This window comes from Thalassophryne amazonica, chromosome 2 (assembly GCF_902500255.1).
Source record: "Thalassophryne amazonica chromosome 2, fThaAma1.1, whole genome shotgun sequence".
In the NCBI taxonomy this organism is placed as follows: Eukaryota; Metazoa; Chordata; class Actinopteri; order Batrachoidiformes; family Batrachoididae; genus Thalassophryne; species Thalassophryne amazonica.
In genome coordinates, this window is record NC_047104.1 from 1,416,591 (window position 1) to 1,435,834 (window position 19,244).

At 43.3% G+C, this 19,244-nt stretch overlaps 1 protein-coding gene across 2 annotated transcripts in view; it reads right to left on the reverse strand.

Moving 5' to 3' along the window:
* gpatch1 (G patch domain containing 1) overlaps positions 1-19,244 on the reverse strand; it is a 77,633-nt gene that overhangs the window by 36,494 nt on the left and 21,895 nt on the right. For both annotated transcript variants that reach the window (XR_004563993.1, XM_034182928.1), the window contains exons 5-12: positions 18,297-18,394; positions 16,263-16,321; positions 15,901-16,143; positions 15,618-15,768; positions 13,531-13,610; positions 13,191-13,407; positions 8,664-8,963; positions 8,403-8,581 (exon numbers count right to left, since the gene is read on the reverse strand). Coding sequence is in view for 1 of the 2 variants with exons in the window: in XM_034182928.1 (XP_034038819.1) it covers positions 8,403-8,581; positions 8,664-8,963; positions 13,191-13,407; positions 13,531-13,610; positions 15,618-15,768; positions 15,901-16,143; positions 16,263-16,321; positions 18,297-18,394 (1,327 nt within the window). In the remaining variant the exon portion in view is untranslated. The remainder of the gene's footprint in view (positions 1-8,402; positions 8,582-8,663; positions 8,964-13,190; positions 13,408-13,530; positions 13,611-15,617; positions 15,769-15,900; positions 16,144-16,262; positions 16,322-18,296; positions 18,395-19,244) is intronic.

Here is a 19,244-nt window from a genome sequence, read left to right on the forward strand (position 1 = left end):
AGTATTTGACCCCCTACCAACCAGCAAGAATTCTATCTCTCACAGACCTGTTAGTTTTTCTTTAAGAAGCCCTCTTATTCTGCACTCTTTACCTGTATTAACTGCACCTGTTTGAACTTGTTACCTGTATAAAAGACACCTGTTCACACACTCAATCAATCACACTCCAACCTGTCCACCATAGCCAAGACCAAAGAGCTGTCTAAGGACACCAGGAACAAAACTGTAGACCTGCACAAGGCTGGGATGGACTACAGGACAACAGGCAAGCAGCTTGGTAGAAGACAACAACTGTTATGATTATTTATTAGAAAGTGGAAGAAACACAAGATGACTGTCAATCTCCCTCGGTCTGGGATTCCATGCAAGATCTGACTTTGTGGGGTAAGGAGGACCTGGTCAATGACCTGAAGAGAGCTGGGACCACAGTCACAAAGATTACATTAGTAACACATGATGCTGTCATGGTTTAAAATCCTGCAGGGCAGCAAGGTCCCCCTGCTCAAGCCAGCACATGTCCAGGCCTGTTTGAGGTTCACCAGTGACCATCTGGATGATCCAGAGGAGGCATGGGAGAAGGTCATGTGGTCAGATGAGACCAGAATAGAGCTTTTTGGAATCAACTCCACTTACCATGTTTAGAGGATGAGAACAACCCCAAGAAAACCATCCCAACCGTGAAGCATGGGGGTGGAAACATCATACTCTGGGGGTGCTCTTCTGCAAAGGGGACAGGACGACTGCACCGTATTGAAGGGAGGATGGATTGGGTCATGTATTGTGAGATTTTGGCAAACAACCTCCTTCCCTCAGTAAGAGCATTGAAGATGGGTCATGATTGGGTCTTCAGCATGACAATGACCCCAAACACACAGACAGGGCAACTAAGGAGGGGCTCCGTAAGAAGCATTTCAAGGTCCTGGAGTGGCCAGTCTCCAGACCTGAACTCAATAGAAAATCTTTGGAGGGAGCTGAAACTCCAATTATGAAAGATCTAGAGAAGATCTGTGTAGGAGTGGACCAAAATCCCTGCTGCAGTGTGAAAACCTGGTGAAAAACTACAGGAGTTTCAGTCAGGTTTTAGAATTCATCATAGTACAGAAACAGCATTAGTGAAGGTTACAAATGATCTTCTTATGGCCTCGGACAGTGGACTCATCTCTGTGCTTGTTCTGTTAGACCTCAGTGCTGCTTTTGATACTGTTGACCATAAAATTTTATTACAGAGATTAGAGCATGCCATAGGTATTAAAGGCACTGCGCTGCGGTGGTTTGAATCATATTTGTCTAATAGATTACAATTTGTTCATGTAAATGGGGAATCTTCTTCACAGACTAAAGTTAATTATGGAGTTCCACAAGGTTCTGTGCTAGGACCAATTTTATTCACTTTATACATGCTTCCCTTAGGCAGTATTTATTATTAGACGGTATTGCTTAAATTTTCATTGTTACGCAGATGATACCCAGCTTTATCTATCCATGAAGCCAGAGGACACACACCAATTAGCTAAACTGCAGGATTGTCTTACAGACATAAAGACATGGATGACCTCTAATTTCCTGCTTTTAAACTCAGATAAAACTGAAGTTATTGTACTTGGCCCCACAAATCTTAGAAACATGGTGTCTAACCAGATCCTTACTCTGGATGGCATTACCCTGACCTCTAGTAATACTGTGAGAAATCTTGGAGTCATTTTTGATCAGGATATGTCATTCAAAGCGCATATTAAACAAATATGTAGGACTGCTTTTTTGCATTTACACAATATCTCTAAAATTAGAAAGGTCTTGTCTCAGAGTGATGCTGAAAAACTAATTCATGCATTTATTTCCTCTAGGCTGGACTATTGTAATTCATTATTATCAGGTTGTCCTAAAAGTTCCCTAAAAAGCCTTCAGTTAATTCAAAATGCTGCAGCTAGAGTACTGACGGGGACTAGAAGGAGAGAGCATATCTCACCCATATTGGCCTCTCTTCATTGGCTTCCTGTTAATTCTAGAATAGAATTTAAAATTCTTCTTCTTACTTATAAGGTTTTGAATAATCAGGTCCCATCTTATCTTAGGGACCTCGTAGTACCATATCACCCCAATAGAGGGCTTCGCTCTCAGACTGCAGGCTTACTTGTAGTTCCTAGGGTTTGTAAGAGTAGAATGGGAGGCAGAGCCTTCAGCTTTCAGGCTCCTCTCCTGTGGAACCAGCTCCCAATTCAGATCAGGGAGACAGACACCCTCTCTACTTTTAAGATTAGGCTTAAAACTTTCCTTTTTGCTAAAGCTTATAGTTAGGGCTGGATCAGGTGACCCTGAACCATCCCTTAGTTATGCTGCTATAGACGTAGACTGCTGGGGGGTTCCCACGATGCACCGTTTCTTTCTCTTTTTGCTCTGTATGCACCACTCTGCATTTAATCATTAGTGATCGATCTCTGCTCCCCTCCACAGCATGTCTTTTTCCTGGTTCTCTCCCTCAGCCCCAACCAGTCCCAGCAGAAGACTGCCCCTTCCTGAGCCTGGTTCTGCTGGAGGTTTCTTCCTGTTAAAAGGGAGTTTTTCCTTCCCACTGTAGCCAAGTGCTTGCTCACAGAGGGTCGTTTTGACCATTGGGGTTTTACATAATTATTGTATGGCCTTGCCTTACAATATAAGGCGCCTTGGGGCAACTGTTTGTTGTGATTTGGCGCTATATAAAAAAAAATGTCTCTCACAGTGGACATGCACCTAAGATGAAAATTTCAGACCCCTCTGTGATTTCTAAGTGGGAGAACTTGCAAAACAGCAGGGTGTTCAAATACTTATTTTCCTCTTCTTCTTTGTCTTTCGGCTCTTCCCGTTAGGGGTCACCACAGCAGATCAATCGTTTCCATCTCACCCTGTCCTCTGTATTTTCCTCTGTCACACCAACCACCTGCATGTCCTCTCTCAGCACATCCATGAACCTCCTCTTTGGTCTCCCTCTTCTCCTCCTGCCTGGTGGCTCCATTCTCGGCATCCTTCTCCCTTTCCACTCTTCATCCTCTTCATAGCAGTCCTCACTTCTTCCTTGCTAATCTCTTTTACTTCCTGATTTACTCTCACCACATCATCCAGCCTTTTCTCTCGCTCATTTTCTTTATTCATTAACTCTTCAAAATATTCCCTCCACATTCTCAGCACACACACTCCTCACTTGTCAGCACATTACCATGTGCATCTTTTACCACCCTAACCTGCTGCACATCCTTTCCATCTCTGCCCCTTTGTCTGGCTAATCGGAACAAGTCCTTTTCTCCTTCCTTACTATTCAGCTTCTTGTACAGCTCGCAATATGCCTTTTCCTTTGCTTTTGCCACTTCTCTTCTCACGTTACGCCGCATCTCCTGTCTACTTTCTTCATCTCTCTGACTATCCCAAAACTTTTTCGCCAACCTCTTTCTCCTTATTTAAGGTTTGGTTTGACGCTAATAAGTTGTCACTCAACCTTGGGAAAACTAAATGTATTATATTTGGAAATAAACAGGCACCCAAATGTAAAAATTTAACTATAAACAATAAGGAAATTGAGTTAGTAACAGAGAATAAATTTTTAGGTGTTATAATTGATAATAAACTTAGCTGGAAACCACATATAAATTATGTGAAATCAAAATTGTCAAAAACTATAGCCATTCTGTATAAAGCCAAAGACCTACTGCCGCAAGAAGGGTTACTTACTTTATATCATTCTCTGATGGTACCATATATGACATATTGTGTTGAGTCATGGGGAAACACTTACAAATCAAATACCAATCCAATATTCCTTTTGCAAAAACGAGCCATACGAATCATCTGCAATAAACAATATCGTGAACCAACTCATTCTCTATTTGTGTCTTTAAATTTATTAAAATTCATAGATTTGGTCGATTACATTGCCGAGACATGTCCAGAGTCTGTTCCGATTGAGGGAATCCAGATATAGTTTAAGAGGTTGTGCAATTTTTATGAAACCACCAGTAAGAACAAATGTAAAGGGTTTTTGTGTGTCTGTGGTTGGGGTGAGGAAATGGAACAAATGTTCAACAGAGGTTAGAATGAGTAGTACCTTAGTAAGATTTAAGAAACTACTCAAAAAGAACATCATGTCTAAGTATCATAAAGAAGCAAATATAATTTGATTTATATGGAATGTTCAATTTATAAGTGGGACTTATTGTATATTTGAATGTGTGGGTATGTATATGTGTATGTAGATATATACACTCAACAAAAATATAAACGCAACACTTTTGGTTTTGCTCCCATTTTGTATGAGATGAACTCAAAGATCTAAAACTAGTTCCACATACACAATATCACCATTTCCCTCAAATATTGTGCACAAACCAGTCTAAATCTGTGATAGTGAGCACTTATCCTTTGCTGAGATAATCCATCCCACCTCACAGGTGTGCCATACCAAGATGCTGATTAGACACCATGATTAGTGCACAGGTGTGCCTTAGACTGCCCACAATAAAAGGCCACTCTGAAAGGTGCAATTTTGTTTTATTGGGGGGGATACCAGTCAGTATCCGGTGTGACCACCATTTGCCTCATGCAGTGCAACACATCTCCTTCGCATAGAGTTGATCAGGTTGTCAATTGTGGCCTGTGGAATGTTGGTCCACTCCTCTTCATGGCTGTGCGAAGTTGCTGGATATTGGCAGGAACTGGTACACGCTGTCGTATACGCCGGTCCAGAGCATCCCAAACATGTTCAATGGGTGACATGTCTGGTGAGTATGCCGGCCATGCAAGAACTGGGACATTTTCAGCTTCCAAGAATTGTGTACAGATCCTTGCAACATGGGGCCGTGCATTATCCTGCTGCAACATGAGGTGATGTTCTTGGATGTATGGCACAACAGTGGGCCTCAGGATCTCGTCACGGTATCTCTGTGCATTCAAAATGCCATCAATAAAATGCACCTGTGTTCTTCGTCCATAACAGATGCCTGCCCATACCCTAACCCCACCGCCACCATGGGCCACTCGATCCACAACATTGACATCAGAAAACCGCTCACCCACATGACGCCACACACGCTGTCTGCCATCTGCCCTGGACAGTGTGAACCGGGATTCATCCGTGAAGAGAACACCTCTCCAACGTGCCAAACTCCAGCGAATGTGAGCATTTGCCCACTCAAGTCGGTTACGACGATGAACTGGAGTCAGGTCGAGACCCCGATGAGGACGACAAGCATGCAGATGAGCTTCCCTGAGACGGTTTCTGATAGTTTGTGCAGAAATTCTTTGGTTATACAAACCGATTGTTTCAGCAGCTGTCCGAGTGGCTGGTCTCAGACGATCTTGGAGGTGAACATGCTGGATGTGGAGGTCCTGGGCTGGTGTGGTTACACGTGGTCTGCGGTTGTGAGGCTGGTTGGATGTACTGCCAAATTCTCTGAAACGCCTTTGGAGACGGCTTATGGTAGAGAAATGAACATTCAATACACGAGCAACAGCTCTGGTTGACATTCCTGCTGTCAGCATGCCAATTGCACGCTCCCTCAAATCTTGCGACATCTGTGGCATTGTGCTGTGTGATAAAACTGCACCTTTCAGAGTGGCCTTTTATTGTGGACAGTCTAAGGCACACCTGTGCACTAATCATGGTGTCTAATCAGCATCTTGGTATGGCACACCTGTGAAGTGGGATGGATTATCTCAGCAAAGGAGAAGTGCTCACTATCACAGATTTAGACTGGTTTGTGAACAATATTTGAGGGAAATGGTGATATTGTGTATGTGGAAAAAGTTTTAGATCTTTGAGTTCATCTCATACAAAATGGGAGCAAAACCAAAAGTGTTGCGTTTATATTTTTGTTGAGTATAGATATGGGTAGGTGTATATGTATATGTATATAAGTGACTGTGTATATGTATGTATATATTTATGTTTGTAAAGTATATAAGTATGTATATAGGTATATATGGCACAGCCCAAGCAGAGGGTCACCCCCAAGAGCCTGGTCTGCTTGAGGTTTCTTCTTTATAGGGAGTTTTTCCTCACCACAGTTGCCTAGTGCTTGCTCTGGGGGTTGGTAAGGTTAGTCCTTACTGGCGTAAAGTGCCTTGATTCGACTTTCTTGTGATCTGGTACTATATAAATATAATTATAAGTGAATAGTATATTGATGTGTATGTCTGTGTGTCGACATGTAGTAGTGAATTTGTATTTATGTAAATATGACTGATTAGAATTGTTGGACTTGTACTAGCAGGGGTGGGCGCTGATAAGCTTTGCTTCAGCCCACACCCTTTCGGACTCACTAGTTTTGTCTGTGTTTGTTTGTGGAATTGTTCATTTTTTTTCTATTTGAATATTTTGTGTGCCGAATAAAAAACTTTGTCACTTGTCACTTATGCTTTCCTGGACCTCTTCATTCCACCACCAAGTCTCCTTGTCTTCCTTCCACTGTCCAGATGTCATACCCAGTACTGTCCTGTCTGTCTCCCTCACCACATCTGCAGTACTTTTCCAGTTGTCCAAAATTGCTTCCCCTCCAACCAGTGCTTCTCTCACCTGCTCGCTAAATTTCACACAACAGTCTTCGTACTTCAGCTTCCACCATCTGATCCTTTGTTGAGCTCTCACTCTCTTCTTCTTCTTTACCTCTAAAGTCATCCTACAAACAACCATCCTATGCTGTCTAGTGACACTCTCTCCTGCCACCACCTTACAGTCTGTGATTTCTTTTAGCTTGCATCTCCTATAAAGAATGTAGTCCACCTGTGTGCACCTTCCTCCACTCTTATATGTTACCCTGTGCTCCTCCCTTTTCTTAAAGTAGGTATTCACCACAGCCATTTCCATCCTTTTTGCAAAATCAACTACCATCTGTCCTTCCCCATTCCTCTCCTTGATACCATATCTACCCATTACTTCCTCATCACCTCTGTTCCCTTCACCAACATGCCCATTGAAGTCTGCTCCTATCACCACTCTTTCATGCTTGGGCACACTCTCCACCACCTCATCTAACACACTCCAGAAATCTTCTTTCTCCTTCATCTCACAACCTACCTGTGGGGCATATGCACTGATGATATTCATCATCACCCCTTCAATTTCCAACTTCACACTCATCACCCTGTCAGACACTCGCTTAACCTCCAACACACTTTTAACATACTCTTCCTTTAAAATGACCCCAACACCATTTCTCTTCCTGTCCTCACCATCATACAACAACTTGTACCCACCGCCGATGCTCCTGCTTCCCTTCCACTTGGTCTCTTGCACACACAATATGTCAACCTTTCTCCTCTCCAGCATATCAGCCAGCTCTCTCCCTTTACCAATCATACTACCAACATTCAAAGTCCCCACTCTCATTTCCACCCTTCTAGTTTTCTTCTTCTCCCGCTGTTCGTGGCAACGTTTTCCTCCTCTTCTTCGTCGTCTTCGCCCAGCAGTAGCCCAATTTCCACCGGCACCCTGTTGGGCAATAGCACCAGTGGCGGACGTTGTTAACCCGGGCCACAACCGGGCCCGGGTTAACAAATATATAAATAAATATATAAATAAAATTGAACTGAAATTCATCAGACAATGGAGAAGGCTAGATTTCAACAATAGACAGTTTTTATAGATATAAATCATTTTGGCACCTTCCTTCATCTTATATGACGACCTAGAATCTTTCCTAACTTAATCATGGGCTGATTTTCCACCACTGACCCAGTTTAAATGGAGCCCAGCACGAGGGCACCAATGGTTCCAAAACAGAAGGTTCCCAGTTCAAGACCACCCCAGTCCGTTCTCCATGCTTGGAGATGTAAGACCTGTAACAAATCAAAATGGAGGGAGACCTGGAATAACGCCACTGCGGATGATGATGAAGACTTTCTCATCAAATCTGATGACCCGGGTTCAGAAAATGGTTTTTCCACCAGATCAGCTCGTATCCACTTTGCAGTAGGATTACACATTCTACCATAAGAAGAAGCAGGTAGTACTTTGTACATGTGCACCGGGAGTTTTAAGTCCCTCGCCTGTTTTGATTTAAATGATGGAGCTTGCGGAACTAAACAGCAGTGATTTAATCCAGCTGAGTGTGGTGGACAAGCGGTTGTTTGCAGAGAGGAAAGTTCTGGCTTCAAGACCACCCCTGCCCATTCTCCATGTAATGTGGAGTTGCAACAGAAAAGGCATCCAGGGTTAAATTTGTGCCAAGTCAACAAGCAGATCCATAGCAGACCTGCAGTGGTGACCCTTAATCAAAGAGGGCAGAAGAGGGCCAAACTGACCTCTTTACTATTTAAACTGGTATTCCAGGATTCTGGTTCCGTCTCCATATCTGTTAGGTTTTTTTGAGGGACACCATCTTGTCGGATGGACAAGCAAAGCATCAAAGGCTCAGTGAGATCATCCTGTGGTCTCCTACCTCCTGGTCATTGTTCACCTCTATGACATCATCGTCTTCCTGATGTTTAGCTCTGGTAAAACGTGACGAGAGTGAGGACGAGCTGGGTCGGTACAAGATGGAAGCTCGCACAAATTCCTCCCTCTCCCTGCTCTGTTCCCACTCTGTCATTCCAGGGTCCAGACTCTGTTCCAGGGCATCTACAGAACCAGAAAACACAGACAGGGGGGCTTACGGGATGTGAGCAGTGCATTCTGGGGCACGTGTGGCAGAGCCTCCTACCTTTGTCTCCCTGCTTCAGGCGGTTCAGGTACAGGTCGTAGCGTGCCTGTTTACTGGGGTTGTTCTCAAAAGGTTTGAAGGCCTGTGAGGCACCGTGGGCACCTTTCCATGAAGCTAATGCTTGCTGTTGCTGCTGGAGGCCGGTGAAGGCGACACCCATTGGTACCGACACCCCGACTGGACACGAAGCATCAGGGACTGTGGTGTCAGATTTGGTGTAAGGGAGGTTGGAAGAGTTGCGGAGGTTAAGGAGTCGTCGTCTGTCCTCTGGCCTCAGAAGATCCAGGACTGAAACAGGTCCTGAGTATGACCAGAACAATACGTTAAAATATAACTAAATCTTTTATGTTCTCACATTACACACTGAGATTAGCAACAAGGTTTCATAAGCATTTTAACAGACCTGTAACTAATTAAGTCCTATACAGGTGCTGAGGCCCATCAAGACCTGAAGGATTGGCACTGATCACCAGTCCTTCACAGGTTACCTACCCAGGCATAGCACTCATCTACACCTGGGTGAGCTTGTCCAAGGATGTAGGTCACCAAACTCAAACCTGGAATCAAATCCTGATCTACATATTGGTCCCATCCCACAGAGCAGCCCACTGCGGCCTGTGTCTGCCTTTATGATGTTATGGTCACCGTGCATGGTCAAGGATGCCACCTGACCCAAAACTGGACATCCACTCACTAGTTCCCATTTGTAAATACCAGAACCCAAAAAGTCAGTAGTTTTATGGAGTTACTAATGGAATTTTGAGAACCCACTGACTACCTCATTAATCCGACTGGTGTCCTGCTAATAAGGGGGAATTTCCTGAATCCAAACTAAAAGGTAATGGCCTCCATACCACATAACACGAACAGTCTCACAAACCATCTTCTAAAGTTCACACAATATCACTGAATAAAACAGTAAGTCATTCATTCATTCATTTTCCACACCCACTTACTGCAGTTAAGGGTCACGGGGAGCTGGAGCCAATCCCCGCGGTCACACGGTGAGAGGTGGAAAACAGGAAGTGTTCCATACAATAAACAGTACCATTCCTCTGCTCTAAAGCTCAACTCTTACTGTGAATTACATTCATTTTTCTTTCAACGCATCATCGTTTAACTGATAGGTGGTCACCTTTAACAGGGCTCGAAATAATACGTGCATGTGCTAGTTTGTGCATGTATTATTCGAGCGGTGCACATAATTTGATACTGCACTTGCACTGGTGCAAGTAACTTTATCCAAGTTTTATCAGCTATAAGCACCAGTAAAATGAACCAATAAAGGAATAAATAAGGAAAAAAACAATTTCCAGTGTGTTGTCTTCGTCTTCCCTGCGTTTTATGACTCTCACACATGGAGCGAGTTGCTGTGCTCTATGTGTTGTGTTCGCGCGCACATCTAAACAAAGAAAAGAAAAAAAAAACTGGCTGGCTGTGGTTCCTCTCTCTCTCTCTGCCCTCAAACTCTGTCATCATTGTGTTATAAACCAGTCACCATTTGTTTTATTATACATCTGTGCAGTTAATAAAATTATCTTCATAGACGATTAGTTCGCGTGCGCATGTGGGGAAAAAAAAAAAGGCTGCCGCTGCGGTTCCTATATGGAACCCGGGAGAGGTCACTTGAAGTGATATTTTTTCTGGCCATGATAATTTGTGCGCACGTTTTCCTTTAATTGAGCCCACAAATTAATAAAACGTGCTCTCAAATGAATAAAACGTGTGCACGTTTTCCTGGCCGTGATCATTTGCGCGCACGTTTTCCTGGCCGTGATCATTTGCGCGCACGTTTTCCTTTAATTGAGCCCTTGAATTAATAAACGTGCGCACGTTTTCCTTTAATTGAGCCCACAAATTAATAAAACGTGCTCTCAAATGAATAAAACGTGTGCACGTTTTCCTGGCCGTGATCATTTGTGCGCACGTTTTCCTGGCCGTGATAATTTGTGTGCACGTTTTCCTTTAATTGAGCCCTTGAATTAATAAACGTGCGCACGTTTTCCTTTAATTGAGCCCTTGAATTAATAAACGTGCGCACGTTTTCCTTTAATTGAGCCCTTGAATTAATAAACGTGCGCACGTTTTCCTTTAATTGAGCCCTTGAATTAATAAAACGTGTGCACGTTTTCCTTTCGTTCAAAATGAACTCCATAATATGACCTAAATTGTCATCCTCACGACAGGGAGACGCTTCGCCCTCAGCAACCTTTTTAATGTGCTTAAACTCCAGATGATGCCATGCTGGGCAGCTGGAGTTCTCTGTATGTCCTTGTGCGCCCAAGCCATGATGATACACTCTGACCAGATCCATTTCTATTGGGGAAATGTATCACACTGTCTGCAGGTTTGTTGGCTAATAGTCAGTATTTATGTGTCAAGACAATGTTGAGTGCATGTTTTACAAATGGCCACGTTTAAGTAGATCGTGTCCTTGTTTTACTCAAACAATGCTTAAAACGTGCGCACAATATCATAAAACGTGCGCACATTCTCTCTACATGCAAAACATTTTGCAATGACACTTCCAGGGCTCCGCAGTTCCTCGTTCTCTCTCTCCCCTGACACTCTGTCATCATTGTGTTATAAACCAGTCACCATTTGTTTTATTATACACCTGTGTAGTTAATAAATAAAATAATCTTCACGGATGATTCATTCGCGCGCGCACATGAAAAGAAAAAAAAAAACTGCCGCTGCCGCTCTCCCCTCAAACTCTCCCCAGAGAGGAAGAGTCTGACACATTAGAGGAGGAGTTTTAAGGTTGATAAGACTGACTTTTGTTTGTGCAAGTAACTTTTTTTTTGGTGCAAGTAATTTTTTTGTTACTAGCACCAGTGCAAGTAGGTTAAAAAATGTATTTCGACCCCTGCCTTTAACATTTCTAATGCTTTAGTAATTAAGTAATAAAGTAAAGTTAATTAAGTAATTAAAACAAAAAATAAACACTGAACCAACATGAAGTCAGTTAAAACACACACACACACACACACACACACACACACACACACACACACACACACACACACACACACACACACACACACACACACACACACACACACACACACACAGTTCTTTTGTCTCATGTCTTTGCACCAGGGTCACCACAGCAGATCTGATATGGACCTGCATACAGATTTGGCATAAGTTGCTGACACAACCCCACATTACATGGAGACAGGGCGGCCTCGAACCAGAAACACGCACCACGCTGCCAAACTCAAGGAGGCATTATTCAAAGTGAATTATGAATTTGTGGAATAAACAGATCCTGTTGCCACATTATACAAAAATATTCCACTGTAATGAGTATGACTGGATGGCAGCGCATTGACGCTACTGTTCCAAAACGCACCTTAAACAACGCACCTTTTTTAAACAATTAAACATGTTTAATTTTTTCTGCGTCAAGCACTGAATGCAGAAAGGAAGTAGTTTTGTCGCAAGCTGAGGCAATGTCACAGTACTTAACGTGACTGGATGCCACCTGACGTCAATTTATGATTCCTGCTGTGTTTCGTTGTTCCCAAGCTATAAATCACACAGGATTGTTGAACTTTTTATAGCAATGCAGTAAAACTATACCGCTCAAACAGCACATGTGAACAATAAAAAAAATAATAAAAAAAAATGCTCATTACAGCCTGTGGCTGCAGGCAGCTCCTCACTCACCTCAAATTCTCTCACGATTGTGTTAAATGAAGTCTATTCTGCTCACAGACAGACTGCCAGCAACAGGACATGTCCACATCCAGTACACTCCACGTCCACTCACGGACTGTTAACGTGCACGTACGCCGGCTGCAGCTCCGGTCACAGGAAGAATGATAAACTTTAAAAAAAAAATTAGAGTGCACAACTGCTCATTTTTTTACAGTCTGGTTGCAGGTGAGCTCCTTAGTGCTCCCACCTCAAGCTTCGCATCCCCTCCCCCCCCCACACACACACACACACACACACGCACACGCAACTGACTCAGACATTCCTGTGTCGTCATGACGCCGCATGAAGCAGCTCGAAGCAGGCCTGGTGTGAAAGGGGCTTCAGCCACCGTGCTAAATCTATAACATATAAAATAGAGATAGACTTAAAGACCGTGTTGATGAAATACTGACATCTAGTGGTGAAACTGCAGTACTACTCACAGGGTCCTGGTGACCACAGGAGGCCAGTAATCATATCTAGTTCTGTTTGTTCACTCGGGTGTTTTACAAAGAATATAAACTCTTGTTCCTGTGCATTATTTTGTGCACACTGCAGCGGTGCTTTGTGATTCAATAAGAAGCAGAAAAGCACAGCAGAACCTGCCGATGATGCTGGATGACATGACTGAAACTGCCCAATAAATCAGAAACCTGTCAGTGTGCATACCTTATTTATCCACTACGAGACATCAGAGCCAAATCAGCCACATCAAGAAACCAAACACAAAGAAGCCGCACTTCTGCTTCATGCACATGCAGACTAATGAGGAGTGCATGTGCATGTGTTTCTTTTCCTCTTGATTTATATTGATTTTTGTACCTTGCAGGGTTTCTTCACCCAGCAGCGCCCTCCTCTGGTCTGAATCCAGCTGATGCCTTCCTCTGTGTTGTGGTTCTTCCTGAACCATGTGTCCCCTGGACATCCTCAGAGCCTTGGCGAGTGCGGGGCTGATCCCTGGAACATTGGCTGAAATGACCGCTGGCTGGAAACGATGGATGGGACGATAGTCTTTGGGCAGTGACGGGGGAAGGAAGACCTACAGAGACAGAGAAAAATAAATTGAGAGTCGGACTATTATTATTATTATTATTATTACTATTACTACAGGTTTTTCAGAAGCGGGGAATCGGAGATGGTGAGAAGGTTCCATGCTGCTTACAGTTTTTTCCTCTGCTGGTTTCTGGGTGAGTGTGAAACCCTCCAAGATTTTGCCGAGATATGATGCATCTTTGCTTTGATCTGAAAAAGAAGAGCCAGAAAACATTTGGCCTATTATTGTTTGCATCTTTTTAAGATTTCTACTAGGAGTGGAACTGTCCATGAACCTGAGCCAAACCGTCCCAGCAGAACCTAAACCGAAACCTTTGTGGACCCCGTGAGTACGAGTGGTGGCCGAGGCGAGTCATATGTCATATGGCTTTGTTACAGCCTCTCTCATGGTAAAGCTGCTGAATGTAAAACAAATCATGGGTTTGAATCACAGAACCATAAAAGGCACATAAGTTACAGTGCATCCAGAAAGTTTTCACAGCGCTTCACTTGTTCCACATTTTATGTTACAGCCTTATTCCAAAATGGAGTTTTTCTTTTTTCCCCTCAAAATTCTACACACATCACCCCATAATGACAATGTAAAAAAAGTTTTTTTTTATCTTTGCAAATTTATTAACAATAAAAACTAAGCAATCACATGTCCATAAGTATTCACAGCCTTTGTTCAATACTTTGTTGATGCACCTTTAGCAGCAATTCCAGCCTCAGGTCTTCTTGAATATGATGCCACAAGCTTGGTGCACAAATCTTTTTCATCCAGAATGTCTCTGTACATTGCAGCATTCATCTTTTCCTCAATCCTGACTAGTCTCTCAGTTCCTGCTGCTGAAAAACATCCCCACAGCATGATGCTGCCACCACCATGCTTCATTGTAGGGATGGTGTCTGGTTTCCTCCAAACATGACACCAAAGAGTTCAATATTTGTCTCATCAGACCAGAGAATTTTGTTTCTCCTGGTCTGAGAGTCTTTCAGGTGTCTTTTGTCAAACTCCAGGTGGGCTGCCATGTGCCTTTTACTAAGGAGTGGCTTCTGTCTGGACACTCTACCATACAGGCCTGACTGGTGGATTGATGTAGAGATGGTTGTCCTTCTGGAAGGTTCTTCTCTCTCCACAGAGGAATGCTGGAGCTCTGACAGAGTGACCATCGGGTTCTTGGTCACTAACTAAGGTCCTTCTCCCCCGATCGCGCAGTTTAGACGAGTGTCCAGCTCTAGGAAGAATCCTGGTGGATCTAAACTTCTTCTATTTACAGATGATGGAGGCCACTGTGCTCATTGGGACCTTCAAAGCAGCAGAAATGTTTCTGTACCCTTCCCCAAATTTGTGCCTCCAGACAATCCTGTCTCAGAGGTCTACAGACAGTTCCTTTGACTTCATGCTTGGTTTGTGCTCTGACTGCCAACTGTGGGACCTTTTTCCAAATCATGTCCAATCAACTGAATTTACCCCAGGTGGACTCCAACTAAGCTGTAGAAACATCTCAAGGATGTTTCTACAGCTTAACTGGAGCTTAACTTGTCTTGAGTCTTGTAGAAAAGGTTCTTCTCTGCAAGAGTCAAAATGCCAAATCTACCTACGGGTACAAATAAAGTTACCTGAACCTGAGTCAAGACAGAAGTCAGACTACCAGAGCAAGAAATTTAGCTGAGGAAGCTTCTGCGATTAGAAGCAAAACATCCTCGCATCAAGCAACCCAGTCCAGTCGAAGATTCAAGTTTCTCTACTATCTCAAGGATGATCAGTGGAAACAGAATGTACCTGAGCTCAGTTTTGAGTTTCATGGCAAAGGCTGTGAATACTTATGGGCACATGACTTAGTTTTTTTTTTTTTTTTTAATACATTTGCATGAATTTAAAACAAAACCTTTTTCTCATTGTCATTATGGGGTGTTGTGTGTAGAATTTTGAGAAAAAAAAAATAATTTAATCCATTTTGGAATAAGGCTGTAACATAAAATGTGGGTAAGGTGAAGTGCTGTATGCAGAACATTTTCTTTTAGCAACTTTCATCCAACAGGTAACATCCCTTTTCCCCAAGTAATCATTCAATTCTTCTGCTGAGCTGATTCTGATGACGTAAGCATGAGTTTGTTCTCCCTTCCAGTACATAATGCGGTATTGTGACATAAATGTATTTTTCTAAAATAAACTCTTTTGAGACCTTGCTGGTCATTCTCCAACAGTTTTACCTTTTTTCTTGGTGTACTGCTGTGGCGCCGTCCAGCCATACAGGCCATCACCAGGCTCCTCCCCCCCAAGCACGGTGTCATATCTAGACAGCGAGTCTCTGTGGTAGACGTCTTCATCATCATCATCTTCCAGTGCTCCTATCCCAAAGGCCTACAAGTCACAGAGCACCAGAAGATCATGGAGAAACGCAAATGACCAAAATTTAAATCTGAAATCAACCGTGAAGTTAAAGCTACAAATGCAGTTGTGTGTATTCAAAATGTAACATGACATTCCCCCCACCTGTCCAGCCACACCCCCTCTTCGCGACTGTCGCTGTGCATCTCCAAACAGGCGGCTGTTCAAGTTGGACTGTGGGTTAAACAGGTCGATGTGTTCAGAAGTGGATCGGCCCAGCAGTGCCAAGCCCGGGTTTAGACCATGGTACCCCAGACCCTGAACCCCGAGCCTGGGGCTGAAATCCACTGGTGTCACATCCTTGGGTGCAAAGGTCACATTTTCTGGGGCAAACTCATCATCATCGTTCTGTCAGGCAGAAACAGAAAGATATTGCTTTAACATTCTTCTGAAACTATTCTGACATTTTAGAATTTATTCCAGAGTTTTCCATCTTTCAATAAAGAGTGACCATCACACTGCTTTACCTCTGACTCCTCCGAGCCAGCAGGGGGGAGTGCACAGCCATAAACTCTGCCTCCATCATCTATCAGGATAAGAAAGACGAGAAACAAAAAAACCAATAGTATTCATTGAATGGATATTTTTTTAATTTTTTGGTACTTTCTTCAGTGTCAGATTGGAGATGTTGCTGTGAACACCAGCAACACCTGAAAGTTTCTGAAAGTTGCAAGGGGGAGCTATAGAGGCATTTTGCCCTGCCCATGGGCAATGCCCCTATCACATGTAAGAGGTTGTCCTGCTTGACCTGTGTATCAATTTTCATGATATGACAAAATTAATTTCATAGCAACGGATCAATATTTGGCATGCTGCCACATGGACGCCATTACGCATAGCTTCACGGCGATCATTATGTATGTTCACCAACTTTTTCTGCATGAAAATTCAGTAAGGTATATCTTATATATTATATTCCAATTCTAAGGTGGAACTATGCTAGTATATAAAGGTATATCTAAATATCTAAAAGGAAGAGTAAAATAAAACAGTAGAAAAGAGTAGAGTTTTAGAAGTGAAATGAAGTTGATTGGGTTAACTATGCGACATCAGTACCTGTTAAAGTTTAAATAGGACATTTCCTGTTACCACCGGGGGGCGCTATGCACTAGGTGAGAAGTTAATATGTGCAGACATTCAGGGCGGAGCCCTCATCATGTCCAGCAAGTTTGAAGGATCTACAATGAAGTATGTGGGCGTGACAGCCGTTCGAAGTGGAACGGTGTGTTCTGAAAAGCTCGCCAAAGTTTGACGAACCCTAGCAGCCACGCCTTTTGACCTACAGACATTCTTTTGCTAACCATTGATCAGCATGGGGTCATGATGATGTGTACCAAATTTGAAGATGATTGGATGAAATCCCTAGGACGAGTTTGTTCAAATGTAAATAGTGAAAATGGCCAAAAATGGCAAAAATTACCTCAAAATTGAAACTTCGAATCAAAATGGCTGACTTCCTGTTGACATTTCACCATGATGTTGGGATTTTTTTTGTGCGCCCCAGCATGGTAAATATGTGTACCGAATTTCGTGAGGCTGCGATGAAAAAAAAAGAAAGGAAAAAAAAAACAAAACACAAAACAAAACAATGGGGAGGTTCTTTTGAAAATTTGAGCATGTGAGCCTGTGCGCGATCCCCAAAATATCGAATTTCGGATCAGGCCGAATGACTGCAAAGTTTTGAGATTTTATGAGCATGGGAAAGGGCTAAAGTTGGGGCTGGAAAAGTGTGAATAATAATAATAATAATAATTAACAGCGCGATTATAAGAGGGTCCTCGTAGGACAACTTTGTCACTCGGGCCCTAATAATGTATGTTTTTCATTTTTTCAATGGAACAAATATTTAATTCAGTGAAAGATTCATACGACTGAACTCATAAACATTGATTATTTGTATGCTATTACTGTTGTGTGGGCCGCCCGAAGAGGAAGTACTGCTGGCCAACACCAGAGGGCGCTCTGCCTGTAGACGGGCTTCAGGCACCAGAGGGCGCAGTTCGCTGCCAGGAGCTACAGGGACCCTGACAGCTGTCACTCATCATCTCATCTAGTCATCCATAAAAGCCGGGAGAAGACACCACACCCTTGCCGAGAAATCTTCTGAGGTACTCAGTTCCCGATCTGACAGCTGGAGACGGTGGCCACCTGGGGACTCTGGACTTGGCGGCTCCAGTGTGCTCCAGATCCGTTGGCGGTGGAAATCGTGTGGGTCCTGACTCCTATCTGGACAGGCGTCACCTATCCTCGAGCCTGCCCACACGACACCAACTGTATAAATTGACTTTAGTATTGAATCGTATCTGTATCCGTTGTGCACATTTCACAACATTAAAAGTGTTACTCTTTATTTCCATTGACCGTTCATTTACGCCCCCTGTTGTGGGTCCGTGTCATTACACTTTCACACAACAATTACCCATGTGTAGAACGGGTACCTCAGCTAGTTTTTTTTCTTATCTTTACATCAAGCTGGGAAGTTTAGAAAATATCAGACATACTAGTTTGCTGGCGGCGAGCTTTCCTCTTGAGCCGAGGTCCGACACCCTGCCCCTCCTTCCAGCCCATCTTCCTCAGCAGCTCCACCCCAATGGATGACCTGACAGACAAAACCAGTGCACATCGGGGAGGACTCAGTCCACACATCACATCACCAGCAAAGGTTTTCCTGAAAACTGATGTGGAAAAAAAAAACCTTCTCATGTCAATGTGACAAACTTCAAAGACAGTATGAAGGAGTTTAATAAGTGAGTGATTGTTTACTTTATAAAGTTTCAGAAAACAGAACAAATGACATCACAATTTCTCAGAACTCAGAAACAATCAGAAACAATCCAATATCTGGATCATCATCTTGTCAAAACCAGTTTCTCAATTTGACTTATTTAAAAGTACTTGAAAGCAGTTTAACTGTTGTCAGAAGTGGTTTAAAACGGCTCACTGAGAGTAAACCAATGTGGGTTCCATCCTGGCTGTGGAACAGTGGTGCTGCAGGATTAGGGTGTAGTGGGGCCGCGTTGTGTGTGATCCGGTCTCTATAGAACCAAACTAGGAGCTGTGTCTGCATTCGTGACATTGCAATGGACACAGGCTGGGACGGGAAGGTGCCAATTTTGGTGATCTCAGAGTTGTATCTCTGCATTTTGCAGCTGTGCTTCTGTTGACCTGATCAGACAGCGACTGACCTCCTGTGACAAGGATCAGCAACCCTTAATGTGAGACTATGGTCCTCTGTCAGAAAAGGGGCGAATGTTTCTTCTGGATCAGGGGAAAGTTATTGCCCAAAGCGGGCTTTGTTCATAAGGGAGGGTAAGATACAGCATTAGAGTGGCGGATTGTGAACACGCTGAGGTCCTGTACTGGACCATCGTGGTGATGAAGGACCTGAACCAGAAGGCGTGACTCCTGATTTACCAGTCAATTTACCCTCCTATCCTCACCTGTGGTCA